Source organism: Thalassophryne amazonica, chromosome 12 (assembly GCF_902500255.1).
Source record: "Thalassophryne amazonica chromosome 12, fThaAma1.1, whole genome shotgun sequence".
In the NCBI taxonomy this organism is placed as follows: domain Eukaryota; kingdom Metazoa; phylum Chordata; class Actinopteri; order Batrachoidiformes; family Batrachoididae; genus Thalassophryne; species Thalassophryne amazonica.
Window position 1 is genome coordinate 15,590,656 of NC_047114.1, and position 21,998 is coordinate 15,612,653.

A 21,998-nucleotide genomic window follows, 5' to 3' on the forward strand; every position below is an offset into this window, starting at 1 on the left:
AATGAAGGTGCTGCTGGTGTGGAAAGGGGTACAGTTAGAGGTGTAGAGGGTGAAGAGCAATGGGCTCAGCACACAGCCCTGAGCGGAACCAGTGCGAGAGTGCAGAACTAGAGTGTGAGATCTGTGGATGCGTGAGGGCCACTCCTGATTTTCTGTGAGTGATCTGACAGAAAGTCCTTAGTCCAAAGACATGTGGAATGATGTAGACTGAAGTTCAGCAGTTTCCTCATGAGGCCATGGGGGAGGATTATGTTGAATGCTGAACTATAATCCACAAAGAGAAGACAGGCATAATTGCCCTGTTGCTCCAGGTGGGTCATCGTGGTGTGAAGAGCAGGGGTCATGGCATCTGTTGATCTGTTGGCCTTGTAAGTGAATTGGTATGGGCCTGAAGTGGGGGAATATAAAAGACATGATGTGACTTCAAACCAGTTTTTAGAAACACTTCATCACCACCGGTGTGAGTGCAACAGGCCTAGTAGTCATTGAGGCTGGTTATAGGGGATTTCTTGGGTAGGGGGACTATGGTGGAGGTCTTCAAGCTAGACAGGACAGCAGACTGTGTCAGGGACCGGTTGAAGATTTCCCGCCATGGATCTGGAGAGCTCAGTGTGACAGAGGAAGCTTGGTGACCCTCAGTTAACAAAATGTTCTGAAGTAGCTCCATTTTCTCTGTTGTTTGCTTCTGTTTCAGCGTACGTGCCGGCGGTTACTGGCAGTATATGACCTTCCTAGCTGGGGCCGTTGTGAGCTGGCGCTGTCGCTGCTTCTGGAGCATGGCGCCCCCTACTCCCTGGAGGATGTAGTGCAGACTGTACGGGAGTCTCACGACAGGGAGTTTATCAAGCGAGTGCTGGCTAAAGAATGTCCCATCTGCCTTTCTGTTTTCCCACACAATAAGGTACAGTGACTGGGTCTGTTTGTGGGCGTGATGTCTATGCTGTCTATGTCACCGCTGTCTTACTTTTCTCCTAGATGCAGTCTCTGACATCTTGTCAGTGTTCAGTGTGCTGTGGATGTTTCCAGCAGCATTTCACCATTGCGGTGAGGGACAAACATATTCGTGATATGGTGTGTCCAGTTTGCTGGGAGCCCAACATTAACGACCCTGAACATCTCAACAGTTACTTCTCCACTCTGGACATCCAGGTGGGAACACAGGAAGCAAAGCATCAGTACACCAGACAAAAGTGCTCTGTTTTTCTCTCATTTCTATTTGTAATACATGTACTTAGCACATTTGAAGTCAATATCTGCAGAAACATTGACCTTACTGTTGTAGAGGTGTGAAAGCAAACCGTGAAATAGCTTCACTTACTCCTTGAAGTTGAAGTTGTTTGTATACGAGGGCTGTCAATAAAGTATAGGTCCTTTTTATTTTTTTCAAAAACTATATGGATTTCATTCATATGTTTTTACGTCAGACATGCTTGAACCCTCGTGTGCATGCGTGAGTTTTTCCACGCCTGTCGGTGACGTCATTCGCCTGTGAGCACTCCTTGTGGGAGGAGTCGTCCAGCCCCTCGTCGGAATTCCTTTGTCTGAGAAGGTTGCTGAGAGACTGGTGCTTTGTTTGATCAAAATTTTTTCAAAACCTGTAAGGCACATCGAAGTGGACACAGTTTGAAAAATTAAGCTGGTTTTCGGTGAAAATTTTAACGGCTGATGAGAGATTTTGAGGTGATACTGTCGCTTTAAGGACTTCCCACGGTGTGAGACATCGTCAGCCTGTTTCAAGCTGAAAACCTCCACATTTCAGGCTCTATTGAGCCAGGACGTCGTGAGAGAACAGAGAAGTTTCAGAAGAAGTCGGTTTCAGCATTTTATCCGGATATTCCACTGTTAAAGGAGATTTTTTAAATGAAAGACGTGCAGACGGGTCCGCGCGTCGGGATGCAGCCGGCGCGGTGCGGCGACACAGGAAAAACACCTCCGTGTTGATAACCATTTGTAAAATCCAGGCGGCTTTTGATGGCTTTCAGTGGAGTGAGTATATGAGAAATTGTTTAACAGCTGGACGTGTTCCAACTTGTCCTTAAGGCTTCCAACAGAGGTGTTTTTCCTGTGGTGGAGCATCACAGCGGCTGCGAGCCGACGCTGCAATCCGTCCGCACGTCTTTCATTAACAAAAAAATCTCCTTTAACAGTGGAATATCCGGATAAAATGCTGAAACCGACTTCTCTGAACTTCTCTGTTCTCTCACGACGTCCTGGATCAATAGAGCCTGAAATGTAGAGGTTTTCAGCTTGAACAGGCTGACGACGGCGCCTGGGAGTGCTGCACGACGTCTCGCTCCGTGGGAAGTCCTTAAAGCGACAGTATCACCTCAAAATCTCTCATCAGCCGTTAAAATTTTCACCGAAAACCAGCTTAATTTTTCGAACCGTGTCCACTTCGATGTGTCTCACAGTTTTAGAAAAAATTTTGATCAAACAAAGTGCCAGTCTCTCAGCAACTTCTCAGACAAAGGAATTCCGACGAGGGGCTGGACGACTCCTCCCACAAGGAGTGCTCACAGGCGAATGACGTCACCGACAGGCGTGGAAAAACTCATGCATGCGCACGAGGGTTCAAGCATGTCTGACATAAAAACATATGAATGAAATCCATATAGTTTTTGAAAAAAATAAAAAGGACCTATACTTTATTGACAGACCTCGTAAATGTCGATGCCATGGTCTGTTTTAGTTGCGAGAATGCCTGGAACAAGATGTCTATGAGCTGTTCCACAAGAAGCTGACAGAACAGGCACTTATCAAGGACCCCAAGTTCCTCTGGTGCTGTCACGTGAGTTTATCAGTCACTGTTGTCATCAGAAAAGCAAAAATTATAACTATATCTGGAACAGCAATGACGAGTAAAGATTATTAGTTTATAAAAAATGATCACTTGACAAAACACTTGTCTCTTTTGTTCTCCTTAGTGTTCATATGGATTCATCTATGATGGAGACCAGCTGAAGGTCACCTGTTTTCAGTGTCATAACAGCTTCTGTGCTCAGTGCAAAAAGCCGGTCAGTTTGATTTTATTTCGGTTGAACTGGAGCCTTTGTGTCCTTTCTGTCCTTTCTTCTCTCTCCCATTTGGGTCTAATGTCCAAATTTTCCTAATGGATCTGAATTGACTCAGCTTGGATCATTTGCTGCATCGGAGGAGGAAATTTGCTTTTAGGGGAGTGTTATCAGTATTATGAACAAACATAGACCAAAACAATGAAAACCAAAGGGAACGTAAGCTGGCTGGTCATGTTTTAAACATGCCAAATATCCAGGCCAATTTTATATATCCAGGCGTACACATAACTGGTGCTAAGATGTGTGTTAAAAATACAGGATATGCAGAAAAAAACACACAGAGGGAACTGTTTTTCAGGAGGAAATCAGAAATGATAAATTGTAGTAGAAATCACACTGTTGCAATGACAGTGTGAATTATACTGTAAACACGTGCAGCTGCAGTTGCTTTGACATTCAAATGCTTCAGTTAAGGTCATTGAGGAAAATGAGTTGTCAGCAATTGTTTTACATATTTCACTGACTTCCAGCAGCAACTGAAACTGAATCCTGCACCAGCAGTATGACATACACTGGAAAAATGACACTAACATTAGAAAATGTAAAGTACATCTCTGTGGTGTCCTGTTACCAATGAGGCCCACATGGGATATGGGTCTATTAAAAAATATTAATTCTCATTATTGATTGCAAAGCTTCTGTAACCACTCACATCATTCAGTGTTTTCAGCAAAATGTAAAGTGTGCAGTTTGTGTGTTTTGTTTCAGTGGGAGTCTCAGCATGCAGGGTTATCATGTAAACAATTCCAGTCATGGAAGAGGGAGAATGATCCAGAATATCAGAGACAGGGACTGGCTGGATATCTGAGAGACAACGGAATCAGTGAGTACACATAGGCACACAAACACACACGTGTAATTATGATAATAATATTACAATGAATGATAATATAAACATTTATGTATAGACTTCATTCAGTCAAATATGCAAATTGCTTCCCAAATTAAATCCCACATATAAGCACCTAAGACTGGTATCCTGTCTAGGACGTACCCTGCCTCGCATCCCATGTACGAGCTGTCACACCAAAGTGGCCTAATGTCTTAGGATAACTGCGTTGTGTTGCAAAGTGAACGTGATAATGAACTTGATGATGTCTGGAAAACAGTAAATAAATATTTAAATTATATCATAAGATTTGATCTCACAGGTATTTTGATCTAAAATGTTTTCATTTCTTCAACTTGCTTCTGTTTTCCCACAAATTAATGATAGTGGCCAAGGCCTGTATTTACAGTCTTTTTCAAACACTTCATTCTCTGACTATATATAACACCACTGCATGTATTTCATCTTTTGCATTAGACAGTCTAACCAACACGTATTTCTGCTTGTATAATAAAAATATAATGCAATGCTAAAATACCCTCAGCCGTATGAGCATTGTCTTCTTTATAATTTGCAGTTGGTATCCCAGTACAATATAATTAACTATACATTTATTGTTATTTACATTAATTATTAAGATCCGATTGTCTCATTTACAATTTGTATATGGTCAGTCAAACCCCGTCATGTGATGATTTCATAAGGACCACAATGGAAATAAGTGTTTATGCTTTATTGTGTTATCACTGTATCATTAATACATTTACCACTGTACATTTATATTAATGTTGCAGAATAAAATCAATCAATCAGTCATCCATATGAACAGTATTTTATTTACATTTTAACAGTGTCTGCTGGAGGGCATGCGTGTGTGCATACCCTCCAGCAGACAGCTTTTGAAAAGGGCAGGAGTTAATTTTGACCAGATGAATTGTAAATCACTCCAGAGGTGTTATCAGGTGTTTTTTTCTCACAAGCGTTACATAATTTACAGTATGAGAAGTTGTTATATTTCCACAGAAACAAAGCGCAGTTAGCAGCTAGCAGGACCAGCCAGTGACATCACCACGGTAACGTCAGAGATGTCTTGTAAATCACTCCAGCTTGTGTTATCAGGTTACAAAAAACAGCATTTTCAGTTTTAGAAGTGTTTATTTCTCGCTAGCTTTACAACCCCAATTCCAATGAAGTTGGGACTTTGTATAAAATGTAAATAAAACAGAATACAATGATTTGCAAATCCTCTTCAACCTATATTTAATTGAATACACCACAAAGACAAGATATTTATGTTCAAACTGATAAACTTTATTATTTTTGTGCAAATATTTGCACAAAAATAATATTTGAAATGGATGCCTACAACACGTTTCAAAAAAGCTGGGACAGTGGTATGTTTACCACTGTGTTACATCACCTTTCCTTCTAATAACACTCAGTAAGTGTTTGGGAACTGAGGACACTAATTGTTGAAGCTTTGTGGGCGTATTTCTTTCCCATTCTTGCTTGATGTATGATTTCAGTTGTTCAACAGTCCAGGGTCTCCGTTGTCGTATTTTGCGCTTCATAATGCGCCACACATTTTCACTGGGTGACAGATCTGGACTGCAGGCAGGGCAGTCTAGTACCCACACTCTTTTACTATGAAGTCACGCTGTTGTAACACGTGCAGAATGTGGCTTGGCATTGTCTTGCTGAAATAAGCAGGGACGTCCCTGAAAAAGACGTTACTTGGATGGCAGCATGTGTTGCTCCAAAACCTTGATGTACCTTTCAGCATTGATGGTGCCATCACAGATGTGTAAGTTGCATATACCATGGGCACTAACACACCCCCATACCATCACAGATGCTGGCTTTTGAACTTTTCGCTGGTAACAATCTGGATGGTGTTTCCCTCTTTTGGAAGGACACAACATCCATGAATTTCCAAAAACAATTGAAATGTGGACTCATCAGACCACAGCACACTTTCTGCTTTGCGTCTGTTCATTTTAAATAGCTCGGGCCCAGAGAAGGGTGGCAGCGTTTCTGGATATTGTTGATGTATGGCTTTCTCTTTGCATGGTAGAGTTTTAACTTGCACTTGTTGATGTAGCGACGAACTGTGTTAACTGACAGTGGTTTTCTGAAGTGTTCCTGAGTCCACGCGGTAAGATCCTTTACTGATGTCGGGGTCCCCCACATCTGCACATTTGTGAAAGTGACGTGACACGGACCCACAACAGGGGCGTTAATGAACGGACAATGGATAAGCAAAAGTAACAATTTAATGTGTGAATCGCACAACAACGTACCGACAATAACAATATGGTGGACTGTCATCATGACACCAGGTGATGTGTGGGCAGGCTCGACGATAGAAGACGCCTGGAGAGAGAAGAAGCTGGATCCCCACACAGCTTCCACCACCAACGGAGCTGAAGAACACCGGAGCCGCCAGCCCTGCGCCCCAGGTGGCCGCTGTCTTCAGCAGTCAGACCCGGTACTGCTGGCAGAGAACAGAGACAGTCCAGATAGTGTGAGTTCGCACACTCAGTAATCCCACACTCTGTATTAAGTAAAGGAGGGAAAACTCCACCTCCAATCACACACACTCGTGCAGCTCCTGGTCACCACTTATCTGAGTTGGGGTGTGAGGCGAAGCCGTCGCTGTCACACCAACGCCAATCCGCCAGATAAGGAAAAACTCCAGGAAAACGGCTGCAAATAGAAGTTCCAGTTATTACACACAGTGTTAGTCAGCAAGAGAAATTACTTGAATGGTAGTTGATTCTCGCACCTGCGAGGAGGTGGAGATGCAGTCCAGTCTTTGTAGTGGTGGTGATGGGTGACAGGTTGTGTTGATTGATGACAGCTGTCACTCCAGCAAAGCCGCACCGCCCTCGTCTTGCTTGAAGCCCGCACTTCAAGCAGGGCGCCATCTGTGGTGGTGGGCCAGCAGTAACCTCCTCTTCAGCGGCCCACAACACATATAGTAATGGTAAATGCCACACCTGCAGAGTGCTTGTGAACGGCTGAGCCTTTTGGGGATGCTCCTTTTACACCCTCAGCTGTTTCCAATTAACCTGTTTACCTGTGGAATGGTCCAAACAGGTGTTCTTTGAGCATTCATCAACTTTCCCAGTCTTTGGTGCCCCGTCCAGAACAAAAACAAAAAGTCTGTCATTTTGGATATTAATATCTTGTCATCGCCCATCTTTGCTGTGAACGCTGGGCCTTGTAGGGATACTCCTTTTATACCCAATCATGATAGTCCCTGTTTCCAATTATGTGTTTCTTTGAGCAATCATCAATTTCAATTCAATTTCAATTTATTTTCATTTATATAGCGCCAAATCACAACAGAGTTGCCTCAAGCGCTTCCACAGGTAAGGTCTAACCTTACCAACCCCCAGAGCAACAGTGGTAAGTAAAAACTTCCTCTGAGGAAGAAACCTCAAGCAGACCAGACTCAAAGGGTGACCCTCTGCTTGGGCCATGCTACAAACATAAATCACAGAACAATTCACAGACGAATATACAAGAAATACTATATCAAATGCTATATCAAGAAATGCAATAATCACTTTCCCAGTCTTTTGTTGGCCCACTGTTCCATCTTTTGTGAAATGTTTGCAGGCATCCATTTCAAAATGAGCAAATATTTGCACAAAAACAATAACGTTTTTCAGTTTGAACATTAAATATCTTGTTCTTCGTGGTGTATTCAATTGAATATAGGTTGAAGCGGATTTGCAAATCATTGTATTCTGTTTTTATTTACATTTTACACAACGTCCCATCTTCATTGGAATTGGGGTTGTACTACTTTTAAATAATGTCAGCTACCTACGTATTTTATAAACAAACCCAACTCTAATCGCCACAGGCAATGCACTAGTTTTAATTGATATTGTTCATTTAGTTTCAGTGCATTACTATGCAGTTTCAAATTTGGCGTAATTGTGTCCTCACTGTGGCTCGACTTCTATGTCATGAATGGAAAGTTGTTGTAATGGAAATGATTACAATTTTTTCCTGCTACTGCAACTTTCACTTTATGTAAATATGTAAAATACAAATATGGACTTTCTGTTCTAGTCATCCCGAAAAATTGTGCTCAAAATGCACCTCTTGGTATTTCATTTTCAAAAACTGTTCCCAAGGGAGGCCCCCAGACCCCCTCCTGCAGGATGGTTACCCCCCCAGGTTGGCACTCACAGTCCAATAGTTTCAGATTTTTTGACCTCATCCTACTTACATGAATTAGAATAAGAGAAAGTGAGTTATTTTGCCCGAGCCCAATATATGGCCATCCAGATATTGCGAAAGGCCATGCATCCGTCCGTCACTCTGTATGTCCATCGTCTGTGGTTAGCATAAGTCCAGTCCTCTTCCTGCCAGGAAGTGACACACCCCCCCCAGTGAACATTCTTGGGACACAGACCTTGGACAAGTTCAAGATGACTAACCTTGACCTATTTTAAGAGGTCAAAAGGTCACATTGTTTCCTGTTGTTATGCTCATATGGCCGAGAGTATTTTAGGATTGCGTTATATTTGTTTTCTGTTCTGTTTGCCAGTGATTTTATTTTTTATTAGCCTGTTCTAAATATGAAGAGAAAATCAAACCATTTTTAAATTTCAGCTCATCCTGTTTGACCACGAAAAAGAAACAGCTTGTATTTAATCTTTTGTATTTTAAAGGTTTTTCTGCTGATTCTGTTTTCTTAGCTGTCTCCACCTTGCTTTACCTTAAATCCTAGGAAGTAATCGCAAAAGGTCGATGTGAACAGCTTATAACTTAGCTGTAAAGAAAATTCAGTCAGTTGATTTTTTTTTTTTTTTTTTTCTTGCCTCACTCCCTTCTGTGCCAGCGTGCTTGTTCGTGGGGTGAGGAACGTTCGACTTACGAGTTGTGTTGCGGTTTGATGCTTTGGAAAATAAATTACATTGAATGAAAAGACACTAATTCCTTGTTGTAGGTAATTATACTCTGATGAACAGTTTGTTATGACTGCGATAGTCCATTTATGCTAAATCTTACACACTATCTTTAATTTATGGGTTTTACAAATATTTTCCATTGACATAATGAATGCTGAGACTCCTTTCCCCTTTTCCATATTGTCCCCCCTCCCTTTGTTTGTTCTTAACCTTGCCCCAGCCTGTCCAAACTGTCGTTTTCAGTATGCACTGTCTAAAGGAGGCTGCATGCACTTCTGCTGCTCTCAGTGTCGCTACCAATTCTGCAGTGGCTGCAACAATCCTTTTCACACTGTAAGTTGGGACGTTTGTGGTTCCAGAAATGTTTTCAGATGATTCTGTCCAACAGCGTCTAATCAGGTGTGGATGATCTGTCATCCCGTCATCTTCACTGCGGTTTTACTGTAACATGCTGAAGTGGAGCCTGATACGTCCTGTTGCTCCTGTTGTCTGCGTTGACAGAAAATTGAAAACTCAAACTGTGCTGATCTGTGCTCTGTCTGCTGTTGTTTTCTTCAGGTGAACCCACCACTAACTGCATGCAGGATCTGATCTGTTACATGAGAAACTGCATTTTCTGGGACTATGTTACTTCTTTAGGCTTCTTTTATTCTAGAGGCATAATCTTTCGTTAGAATGCATTATTTCTTAAATTTTACTTGTTCTTTAACACAATGCTCTTCTTTCTGCCGCTGCTACTTTTCGTCTTCTCCTAAGGAGTGTGTGTGTGTGTGTGTGTGTGTGTGTGTGTGTGTGTGTGTGTGTGTGAGAGGAAGAGGGAGAGAGAGAGAGAGAGACTACCCCATGCAGTATACTGAAGCAGCTTGCCATGTGTGTAGATGACGCCATCCCGTGGCCACAGATGATAGTATTTCTTCTTCCATAATTAAACCTCTGGGCCGGACGCCGTCGTATACGATGGCTAAGACAAGCTTTACTAAAATTAGAAATAACTTTTTAATGATATGAAATAGAAACTTACTTTTTTGCTGAAAAGTTAACGCCGCGGACTTTCGAGCCAGCCATCTGCCATCTTTGTACTCCTCTTAGAAGCTGTGTGATGATATGCACAATGTGAGTGTCCAATCGAAATTGGTTCACCATCACATGGTTTTCCAAAATCCAATTGTAGGGCAGATTTACCTCACGTGAAAAAAGATCGTTTTCAGGAGTGATGTTACTAGTTGGCCTGTTTGAACAGCACCCTGGGTGCTCCAATGAGTACATCCAGTGTGCCCTGCACCATTACGCACAGTGATCAGTGAAAGCAGGAGCAGACGGAGAGCCTCTGATGACATTCTCATGTGCTCAAACAAAGAGTGTGTAACTATCAGGATTGCTCCACTAGTTTGCATGTGAATGTTACTGGATAACTCTGTTGCTTTCTCAGCATAAAGCACTGTTTACCATATCATTGGAGCGAGGGGGAGGGCCACTCCTCAGACTGTAAGGAGCCAAAGTGGGCCAAAGTGTGAATGATAGCTGCTTTAGGAGCAGCACAGAACAGTCCAAAACACAGTAGAAGTAGAAGTTTGTGATGTAACCTTTGTGTAATAGCAGACAGAAATTGCTTTGAGATGAAGACAAAAAAAAACATGCATAGACCATTTTGTATATATTGTTCAAAATGTGCATTGGTGTTTATTGTTTGAACATTTTTGCTGTACAGTCTTTCACACAAGACCTCAAATTACCTTTATAAAGTGTCAAAACAGTTGTTTATTATAGTTTGCTGTGTATTTGAATAAATGTGTGTGGAAAATTCTTTTCCGCTTTACTTTTTTCTTTATATTTTTGATTGTAAACCTTTATTACACTTATAAAACGAGTGAACTGTCCACAAAATGCCCTCGGACCCCAGAGGGTTAAGCCACACATTCAAAACACTCAGAAGGTTGGTGATTCTGACCTCTAGCTCAAAGAAAAATGTCTTTAATGCTCAGTTGGGCCGTAATTTACGCTTGGAAACTTATGAGCAAATGGGGCAACCCAAGATATCACTGTTACTAATGTTGAAAATGCATCTTTAAAATGAAGACATTACTACTATATGTAATATATTCACATTCTAGATTGCAAGGGGACAACATTTTCTTTTTTAGATATAGGCTTTTTACTAGCTAAAAGAGTGATTGCATTGTCATGGAAAAACATGATTGGGCCGAGTGCAGGGAAATGGATATCGGAATTATCGATAACTCTGCCCTTAGAAAAAATGACTTATTCTCTCTTTGATGACATCTGGGGTCCCTTTTTAAGTTATCTAGAGAGGCCAGATCAAACAATTTTGATGGAAAAATCTGGTGATACATAACTGGGCCTCTGCGGTACCAGAAATAGGGCACAGCGGTCTCGTTTGAACCCCTTAGGGGGACCTGCGCTCCGTTGCCCAGTATATACACAGCATAATTTCACACGGATAAATGTGGTGTAGTGTTTTGTTTTTGGCTGCAATCACCGAAGCAGTCGCGAAAAGCATCTTTTTTTTTTCAGTTCCCAGTGGAGAAGAAAAGGCAAGGCAGATGGGAGACGTCGTGTCTGTAAGTGTTAGCCTACACAGCTAACCAGAGTCGCTCCATCACTCTCTCACCTGCAAAACTGCCTCGACACGTTTGTGCTCTGGATCATAAACAAACTGAAACACGTCTACTTTCCCACAGAATCGTCACTTTTTCTTTGCATTTTTACTTTGTTTGCATGTAATAAAAACCCCCTGAAAATGCTGTGGTTGGTCCCCCGGAAGTAGAGAAATGACATCATATGCACCATATTTGACCCCTTTAGCGCCCACCCTCAAATGAGACTGTGCTGCCCCATTGTCACATTTTTTTTGTTTATTTTTTTGTTTGTTTGTTTGGTTTTGTTTTTTCTCTCCTTCCATTTATAATACTTAAACATTAGGAATATGTATAGACTGGAATATCATAAGTATAAACCTCAGTCATATTTTGTCAGGGTATATGGATGTGTCCCTGGTGGGTGGTGGGGTGGGAGGTTATTCTATGAGTGAGTGTTAAAGCTGCTATGTGTATACTTGTACCACATCTTTAATGGTGTGGCTGTACTTGCACTTGTAGATGTAGCGACGAACTGTATTAACTGACAGTGGTTTTCTGAAGTGTTCCTGAGTCCACGCAGTAAGATCCTTTACACAATGATCTCAGTTTTTATGTGTGGTTTTGCTGTTTGTTGTTGTTGTTAAAAATAAATGAAGATAATGTTGGAAAAAATCTATTCACATTCTTTGTATAATTATTTATGTTACCACTGCCACACATCAGCAAAATGTTTGACTATTTCATTTAGCCCTGTGATACTCTACTCTAAATTGCTGATCATATTTGTCTCTGAGGTAATCTCATGAATGCACTTTTGCCAGAAGTAGTGTTTTTTTTTTTATGTCAGATCTTTCTAAGCTTCCGAGTGTTCTGAATGCAGCATAAGTCCCAAGTCCTCCCAAACTAGTTAAAAAAATTAAAAACACGACTTATACTCTGGAAAATACAGCAGTCACAATCAGTGTCACCTTTTTCTTTTCTCTGAACTGTTTAGGAAGTCATCTTTCAGTTTCAGCCGAACCTAAAAAAGGTTGTGGTACTGAGCGTTCTCCTTTACCTGTGTGCAGACGTGTGCAGTGGATGAGTGCAGTGTTTCAGGTCTACACGCCCATCATCCCAGAGACTGCCTGTTCTACCTGAGAGACTGGGAACCTTCCAGACTGCAGGCCTTGTTGCAGGTACACAGTCTTATAGAAGGCTTACAAGACAAAGCTGTAACTCTGCATGAATTCACAATAGTACACTGCTGGCATTCACAGAATGTACATCAAAATGAAAGGATAAGTTTACTTTTTTTTACAAGTCCAGTTCTCTGAACACATGATTAGCAGTCGAGGCTCTGAGTGCTCCGCTTGTCAGGCCGGGCGGTTCTTGAGCTACCATGGCGGCAGGACCCACAATGCAGACTCCTAGATCAGGCTTTGGTGTAAAAGGAGTCGTTGTCTTTATTACAGGCTTAGGTTCGGTGCACAGGTTATCAATCAGTGGAGCAGAGGCAGGGTTCAGAGGCACAAGCAAACACAGACATCAGAGATGAAGCAAAAGTCGCGGTCAAAAACAAAGCAGGATCAAAAACATGGCAAAATCAATCAGGACTGTAACGAAAGCTGGTAAGTGCACTAAGACAACAAACTGGTGCTGGTGAGGTGACTGAGTGGGGATTAAATAAGCAGGTGTTAACAAGGTGCACGTGAGGGGAAGAATCTAGAAAGGGGGCGTGGCTACTGAACAAAGATTAGACACTGTGCAGGATGGGAAGGAAGGGTGTGCACAAAGAGAAGTGATGTAAGCTACAGAGATGCGTGAGCAGGTACCAAGAGTGAGAGTGGAAGAAAACAGAACGGACAGAATCAAAGTGAGGGAAAAAACATAATGGCAGGTGCAGGACGTAGAGTGAACATAAATAACTGGGCATGAGATGAGGAACGAAGACATGATGGGAGGTGCGGAGTGGAAACAAATGGCAAAAACAGAACAGAAAAATTAATTAGAGCATAGTGAGAAAAATAAACCCAAGGACAAAACGAGACAGGAACTAACGACTGAAGAATACTAAAAATGATAACAAAACAAGCAAGCAACAACTAAATGATGAACAGAAAGCAAAACCTGATAATAAAGTACAATGGATAATAACAGAAATGAGAATAGTCAAAAATAAACAGATGATAAATAAATGAACCATAACATGAACACAACCGGCTGGAGAAAACTAGAATGGAACTGACAATGGTGGAAGTATGACAAGTAACCAAAAAACAAATAAAGCAAAACAAGAACAGGAACTGACCAAAAGAAAATAACAATTAATAAAGCAAAGCTGGGGCAGATGAAAATGAACTAAATACAGAGGCCGAATACGGATTAACACCTGGATCAGGAACAGGCATGGCACCGCTCACCTTGGGTGATTGCTTTGATCGCAGCAAATACTTTTTTGAAAGATTTATTTCAGAAAGAAAATAATTACATGAATAGGACATCCATACAGTGTGTCAAAATCCACTGTGCACTCACAGTAATAACAAAAACACAAGCGGCCGACTTTGTAACCGTCAACACATTAGTAGTACAATAGTATCTAAAGAAATGTGAGGGACTTTTTTAAACACGGTTTCCTAACAACCCTGCACCAGTCTGAGACATTAACTCAGTTACTCTGCAGTAAACAAGTACCATAAGATCCCTGATAGTTCAGTTCCATTATCCTCCATACAGATTGATATTTTAGCCTCATTGATAACAAGACGGATTATTTTGTTACATTGGAAATCAACTACTAGTCCCTCTATCGCTCAATGGTTAAAGGAAACCATGTTTGTTTTTTATAAAATCAGAGAAAGTTAAATATGCAATCAGAGGATCCACTGGGAAATTTTTTTCTGCCTGAAAGCTTATTAGGAGACGAGTGTGCTCAGGACTTCCTGTTTGTTTACAAAATACACACACGTTACAGACCTTGAAATCCAACAGCAGGAATCGCTATTATCCAAAGATTTATGAACATACAAATTAATGTGCTTGTTGTTTTTTTTAAACAGCACATTGTGTTCTGCGTCCTTATCAGGCGGGCCGGTCGCGGCACCGGTCGCGGCACCGGTCGGCATCACCGCGATTGCTCTCACCGCCTCCGATGCGCTTACTGCGTCTGTGGGCTTGGTAAGTGCCACAGCGGGCCACTCACACCGCCCCCCGTCTGCTGTGCGGAGCTGCGGGCAACTCTGGTAACAGGTCCAGAGACTACGCTCGCTGTTTTGATGCGGAGCGCTCCAGCAGCCGCAAGGATAGACTTCTTGCGGAAAAATCCGCACGCGCCGCTGCATAGTCTTGGTAACCGCAGCCACAGAGCTCCGTGGCCATGACTTGGATTCTTTGCGGGTCCCGCATCCATACCCGCAGAGGCAGTGAGCGAAGGGAGAGCATGCGCATTGTGTTCTGCGTGTGTCCGTTTATAATCTTCTCGCCCAGAAGAAAAAAGTGTTTACACAGGCGAGAAAAGTGACAAAATGTTAATGCCTGTTTGAGAAAAGTGTATAAAGTGTGTAGTGAGGGGTTTTACAGCCTTAAAACATCTATAATATTGTAAAAAATAACGCTGACTACTTCATGGATTTCACCTATTGCGGGTTATTTTTAGAACGTAACTCCCGCGATAAACGAGGGACCACCGTATATGCATTATAACGCCTCAGCACACGAGTGAAGTTACGATATTCTTCAGAACGACAATATACGCAACATGCATCCAGCAGAATACACGTTGCTGTCATAGGCAGTTGCCTGTACGTTTTTTGGCAAGTTAGAACTTTCTAAACAGTGTCATTTGTAATGAAAGCTGCTTTCATTTGTGCTGCTCTTTCGGCGCCATGTTTGTTTCTGTGGAGACGGCAGTAAGCTCCTCCTACCCCTCTAAATGGAGTGTGCATCCAGATTCACTCTGTTTAGAGGGGCTTGTAGCCCTCCGCCTCGCTCCAAAAAGAGAATTGAGACACCCCTCTGTCTCTCGTGCCCACGCAAAACAGAGGGGAAGGGGCAAGGGGTAGAATTGAGATTCAGTCTTTATCTTGGTTCAAAAAAGGTTGAGCACCCCTGGTGTAATCTGTAATGCACTTTGTGAGCCCATCAATGTCTTTCCTGTCCGTGTGGCTCACAGAACACATTCCAGTCTGCTGTCTCGAAACAGCCCTGCAGTGTCTCATAGCTGTCCTCAGTCCATCTCCTCACAGACTTTATGATCACAGGTGTTCTTTTCACCAGAGGCACATAGCAAGGGGTGAGAAGCACCAGGTTGTGATCTGATCTATCCAGAGGAGGGAGGGGTGTGGCACTGCATTCATTCTTCTCATTTACATATAGCAATCAATCAATCAATTTTTTTATATAGCGCCAAATCACAACAAACAGTTGCCCCAAGGCGCTTTATATTGTAAGGCAAGGCCATACAATAGTCCAGGTTCTTTTTCTGTCTGGTTAACAGGTCACATACTGGGTGAATTTAGGGAGCGTTTTGTATATGGGGACATGGTTAAACTCACCACAGATTATAACGAGGGCACTCAGGTGATCAGTCTGAAGTTTGGCTATAACATTGTGTATGACGTCACATGTGGCCGTCGGGTTAGCGGACGGGGGAATATACACTGCCACTATGATTGTGTGTGAGATTTCACATGGTAAATAGAATGGACAAAGGCCAACAGCTAGAAGTTCCAAATCCGGGCAGCAGGTATGGTCTTTGATTGTAAGAAGTATTGCACCATCTGTTGTTAACAAAGACAGCAAGCTCCCCTTCTTTGCACTTACCACTCTTACTGCAATCCCGGTCAGCCCAAATGGTCTGGAATCCTTCGATGGAAACACTGGTGTCAGGAACATCTTTATGAAGCCATGACTTGAAGAAGATCATCAGGCTGCTCTTCCAGTACTCCCTCTGAGTCCTTGTTAAAGCTATCACCTCGTCCATTTTATTCCCCAGTGATCTCACATTGCCCATGAGACACTGCTGATGTCGCTGCTCTCCAAAAGTTGCTGTTGCTTGGCTCTTTTCCTCTGACGTAGCGATCCTTTTCCTCTACACCCCTAGTGTGTTTTCCTCCAAAGTTCAGCAGGTATATCCTCCATCAGCATAGATTTGCCAGCCAGCTTCACAGTTATCAGCTGATTCCTGGAGTACACAATGCTGTGTTGCTGAGCAATGCTTGAGTGGCAAAGTGAAAAGAGCATTTCTACTGTAAAAAAAAGATGACCAAAACTTTCCACGTGAACAAGTTGAATGGAAAGTTTAACGAGTTCCAACTAAATGGAATACAACAAAAGTAGTTTGGAAAAGTGGCTAAAAGTTGGAAATATAAGAAAAAGATTGGCACAAATGGAACACCTCGGCGCATGCACACAAAACTATTAGAGATGTGGAAATGGATCAGTTATCTGTCTGGGTGGTGGCCACACCGGACCTAAGGCAGTTCTGTTCCCAAGGCAGTTCTGAGGTGTCGTGGATGCAGTAAAGCACATCACCAGCACATTCTCCCAGACTTGACTTGCTTGGTATGTGAGAAAGCTCAAACTCAGCACCTATGCCATAAAAAGTGTCTCATGTGAATAAAGATTATTTAGATTCTTTTCATTTAAGTTACCTTGCTGCAAATAGACTGTGTTCATTCTTTGTGTCTGTATCAGAGATGTGCAGATTGTGGATATGTTTGCAGACACTTCTAATAATCTGGGAGTTGAGCGGGACAAGTAATAAAAAATATTCTAATTAATTGCAGGTGGGTGGTGCATGGTTAAAACAAGTGGGCCACAGATGGGCATATGAGCTGTCCTTGCCAACTATGTCTCACTGCAGTTTCAGGCTTTACATCAGTCCAGTCTTAAATCTGTGACTGGGGCTTCAATAACCCATTGAGAATTAGAAGAGCTGTAATGATGATTGGGTGGGAGACAGGTGAATAATTTATTTTAGCAGCAGGTCACTATGAATTAATGTTTAATCATGACATTTTCTGTGTTGGTTATTGAATGAAAATAAAGAAATGCATACTACAAGGAGCTCACGAGAAATTGCTTTGAATTATATTCATGTGTGTTTGTAATCCTCTAGCACTTTGCTCCTGTATGACTTACTGGCACAAAGTGGCTGGATGCAAGTGCAGGATTCAGATGTCAGGGTAACAGAGTTTAATGTTAGTTCAGGCTGGGTTTGATACACAAAAAGGCAGGCCGAGATAAACAACAGTAACTAAAGTATGAGACAGAGATAGGGTCCAAAAAAAGCAGGTCGAAAGCATGGGTAGGCAAAAGAAGGAAAAAACGCTCTGAAACATGCTTGAAAGAGGCACAACGCACAACAATCTCGCAAACTGATAAGGAACAGGGTGTGACTTAAGTAGAGGGAGTGAAAACAAGGAAATGCAAGACAGGTGTGTGAGGAAGGATCTGGACTGGGGCGTGGCAAGCAAGAAGGAGGACAGGAAGGAAACGCCCAACACCAAGCAACATACACCAGACAAGAAAAGTCCCTCAACAGGAAACCCAAGCAAAAAATAACAGAGATACATAATGATAAAAAAAAACACTTTCCACAACTCCAGTCATGACAGCACCCCCCACCCCCCCAAGGCCGACCCCCGGTGGTCCAGAAGCCCCAGGATGGGAGGCGTGGGAGTCCTGAATTAGTGCAGGATCCAAGATGAACCGGGAAGGCACTCAGCAACGCTCTTCCAGACCATACCCCTCCCAGTCCACCAGGTACTGCACCCATGGCCACGGTGGCGAGAAGACGAGGCAACCATTCACGAACCAGGCGGCCGGTGGGGGCCAAGTCAGAGGCCAAAGTTCACTGGTCCTGGCAGGCTTAACTCGCCTGATGTGGAAAGACGGATGCACCCAAATGGTTCTAGGCAGCCAAAGGTGAACTGTCACCTGGTTGATTACCTTGGAGATGGGGAAGGGTCCAACAAACTTGGGCGCAAGCTTGCAGACAGACCCATGGATAGGCAGGTCCCACGTCTAAAGCCACACTCTTTGTCCAGCCGCATACGATGGGGCAGGGGAACGGTCACGGTCCGCCACCGATTTATAGGCTGAGGTGTTTTTCAGCAAGACATGGCGGGCCGTTCCCAGGTCCTACGACATTGCAGGATTTCAGCCAAGGCAGATGGGACTGAGGAGTTCAAGTCTGTGGGAGTGAAGACAGATGGTTGAAAGCCATGCGTAACATGAAACGGAGAGTGTCCCATAGATGATGAATGCAGTAAATTGTGAGAGAGTTCCACCCAGTGAAACTGAGCGGCTCATGAGGCTGGGTTGCCAGAGGCCAAAGGCCGAAGTCCATTCTCCAATTCCTGAAGCTTATCAGAAGGGCACCCTGGAGTGTTGTTAGAAGGAAAGGTGATGTAACACAGTAGTAAACATACCACTGTTCCAGCTTTTTTGAAACGTGTTGCAGGCATTCATTTCAAAATGAGCAAATATTTACACAAAAACAATAAAGTTTATCAGTTTGAACATTAAATATCTTGTCTTTGTGGTGTATTCAATTGAATATAGGTTGAAGAGGATTTGCAAATCGTATTCTGTTTTTATTTACATTTTACACAACGTCCCAACTTCATTGGAATTGGGGTTGTATGACATAATAACAAAACAATATGTATTTTATAAGTAGTCCATGCAGGCGCTTATGCCACAGGCAGGGGTCATCCAGCAGTCCTTATGCTGTCAGTGGGCCTGTTCCAGTGAAAATGTCCAGCAGAATGTTGAATCATAGGGAATCAACTTTCACGTCTGACTGAAAGCACATTTCAATTGTTACACAGACATAGCTGCCAATAATCTGTAAATTATTCCTCAGAAATTCTGTGTCTCTGTGATAACAGTTTGATTTTGCTGATTGCATTGTGAGTCATTGTGTGTTTTTGTCCTTTTCCAAAATCGTATTTGCGGCATATCATCAACATTACATAAGTTACTATAACGTTCATGTTTAAATTAATTGTGTTGTTAATGTGAATGTGTTTTACGGTGTGATGCAGTGCAGCTCATGTTTTAAAAGTGTTGTCAGTTAAGCCTAAATGGATGATAAAGAATTTCTGTCAGTGGGTAAATTGTATAAAACAGATTAAAATGTATTTTAAGTGAACACTCTTTTTGTCACTTTGCAGAACAATGGATTGGCCTTTAACACTGAACCTCCTCCTGGAACACAGACAGGTAGGGCAGCACTCTGTGCACCTGTTAGGAGCTTTTATTTGACATTTTTATTCATTTTCCACCATCACAACAAGCTTTCATTTGGCATTTTAGCTCAAAGTTTATTGTACAGCACCTGGACCTCTTGTTGGACTTCTTTATTTTATACTTCTTCAGTTTCGAAAAAGTTACTTGCATGAAAGGTGAAACGTCTTGAAGACCAACAAGAAGTTCACTTGCTCTAGAAAAACGTCTGGATATCTCCCTACCTGGATCATTAGAAACGTGTATCATCAGATCAGTGGAAAATCTTTCAAGTGATCAATACATAAAATGGTGTGCGCAATATTAAAAAATGAAAGTGTTATATGTAAGCAAGGTTTATGTATTATTGTAAGTTTTGAATGATAAGTTAAAGCACAAAATGTCCAATTTACTGGTTATTGTCAAATAGAGCTGGAGTGACCAAACAAGGCAAACCTTATATTAATAATTTATTACCAATTTTACAACGTAAAAAAAGAGAAATCTTAAAATACAATTCTTAAGAGAAAAAAATATTAAAAAACAACTTCCAGCAGAGCCGAGCAGTCAACGAGCAGAGCCAACCAATCCGGACCCAACCAAACATCCACCAATCCGCGGACGTTTTCCCACTGTCAGCTTAGGGGCATGTCCTTCTGTCCTCCGACGTGGCACGACGCAGTCTCTCAGCCGAGGGAAGGCTCCTCCCCGGCTGTGGCACGTAACGCCCCTCGTCGCTCGTCTCTCCTCCTGGCGTCTCTCTCCGTCACCTCGCCTTCCGTGCACCTACACACACACACACACACACCCAGGCCAGCGAGCACACAACTCCGTCCCCGCGGGAAACTCCAACTTTCTGCTTAAAAGCACCACCTCACAAACACATGAGAGCGTACTCACAGACACGGCAGGGTTCTCCCCTGCCGCTGCGGATAATCCACGTTTATGGCGTTTCTCCGGCGCGAGCGTTCAGCTGGAACCAGTAACATCAACGTCAACACGACTCCCGTTATCCAGTCGCTCTCCTCACCAGCTGCTCTTCATGCCTTCCGCCACCAAATCCTTTCCTCTCCGTGAAGTGAAGTGGAATGAAGTGAAGTTCTCCCCTCACACTACAAAACCCCTTTTTGTATCCACCACTTCACACTCCAGGTGAGCTGATTGCAAAGATCCAAAAGAAATCAGGTGCGCCCACAGTTACCATAGCAACCATCAAGGAGCGGCACTCCAAAATCCAACCAGCAAATAAACTTCCCCAAAGGCTGGATTACATATATAATATTTAGGAATGAATAGAAATATGTAAAGATGTGATCACTTTTTTTTTTTTTTACAAATTTATACTTTTTTAAATAATGAAACTGCTATGCTGGCCCGAATATTAGATGACCCCACTCCCACCCTGTGACCCTTAACTGGAATGACTGGGTATGGAAAATGAATAAATTTTTATCACTGTCTTTAAAAATAATGCCAGTTAAAGCACAAAGAGAGAAAAAAGCAGCACTGCAGCATAAAGTGCTTCAATACATAAACAGTGCTTAGGGCCCCTTCACACATAACACAAAGTTGGGTGAAAGAAGCAGAAACCAGCTGAAAAAGGGCAAAAACAAAAAAACAAAAACAGAATTAGGGAACTGTGAAAAATTCCACCTGTTGTTGGGAGGAAAACATGGTCAGAACAGTTCCTGCGGCAACTGTTTCGTGCACGCTCCTGTGTGCGTGTGAACACAGTGCGAGCATGTGGGAGGTGCGATACCACATTGTGCACACACAGCAGCGGAGCGGTTAGATGCTGAACAAATGCACCAAAATCAACAAAAATGTTTAAGGTTAAAATAATGAGATAGCAGAGAACATTTGAAGAACAATGAATAAACTGTTTAAACGTAATCATGTTACGGGTCATGATTCTGACATGATTGAATGCGCATGTCATGGACACATCAGTGGCTCCGCATGTCCAGCTGTCCAGTAGGCGGCGCGCCGAAGGACACCGCATCATGTGGACCATAACTCACATGCTGGACATGATATTTTGAACAGCAGCTGTGTGTTCATATGATCAGACGGATATCTTCACATGGGGCAGCCTGGCTGATGATGTGCGCACTGAGAGACTTGCTGCTGACTGCATTGCAAAGGTGATATGTCTTTTTATTTATTACCATGTTAGGACAGCATGCCGATGTGTGCATCACGGTGGAGTGTTGGGAGGTGCTGCTGGTCATGGCACGATATGTGCTCTCCAGGTGTGAGTTGTGAGGAGACAGTGCTGAGCAACTGCTACTGCAACTGATGCCCACCTGTCCAGACCAACTCACAGTTCACAGAAATCAAGTCTCACCCACTG

At 42.7% G+C, this 21,998-nt stretch overlaps 1 protein-coding gene across 3 annotated transcripts in view; it reads left to right on the top strand.

Moving 5' to 3' along the window:
* LOC117521692 (E3 ubiquitin-protein ligase RNF31) overlaps window positions 1-21,998 on the top strand; it is a 198,606-nt gene that overhangs the window by 134,651 nt on the left and 41,957 nt on the right. For 2 of the 3 annotated variants that reach the window (XM_034183024.1, XM_034183025.1), the window contains 8 exons: window positions 695-901; window positions 976-1,149; window positions 2,690-2,788; window positions 2,925-3,014; window positions 3,783-3,897; window positions 9,055-9,167; window positions 12,499-12,609; window positions 19,594-19,642. In XM_034183024.1, coding sequence (XP_034038915.1) covers window positions 695-901; window positions 976-1,149; window positions 2,690-2,788; window positions 2,925-3,014; window positions 3,783-3,897; window positions 9,055-9,167; window positions 12,499-12,609; window positions 19,594-19,642 — 958 coding nt within the window. The remainder of the gene's footprint in view (window positions 1-694; window positions 902-975; window positions 1,150-2,689; window positions 2,789-2,924; window positions 3,015-3,782; window positions 3,898-9,054; window positions 9,168-12,498; window positions 12,610-19,593; window positions 19,643-21,998) is intronic. The other variant, XM_034183027.1, reaches the window with a different exon arrangement.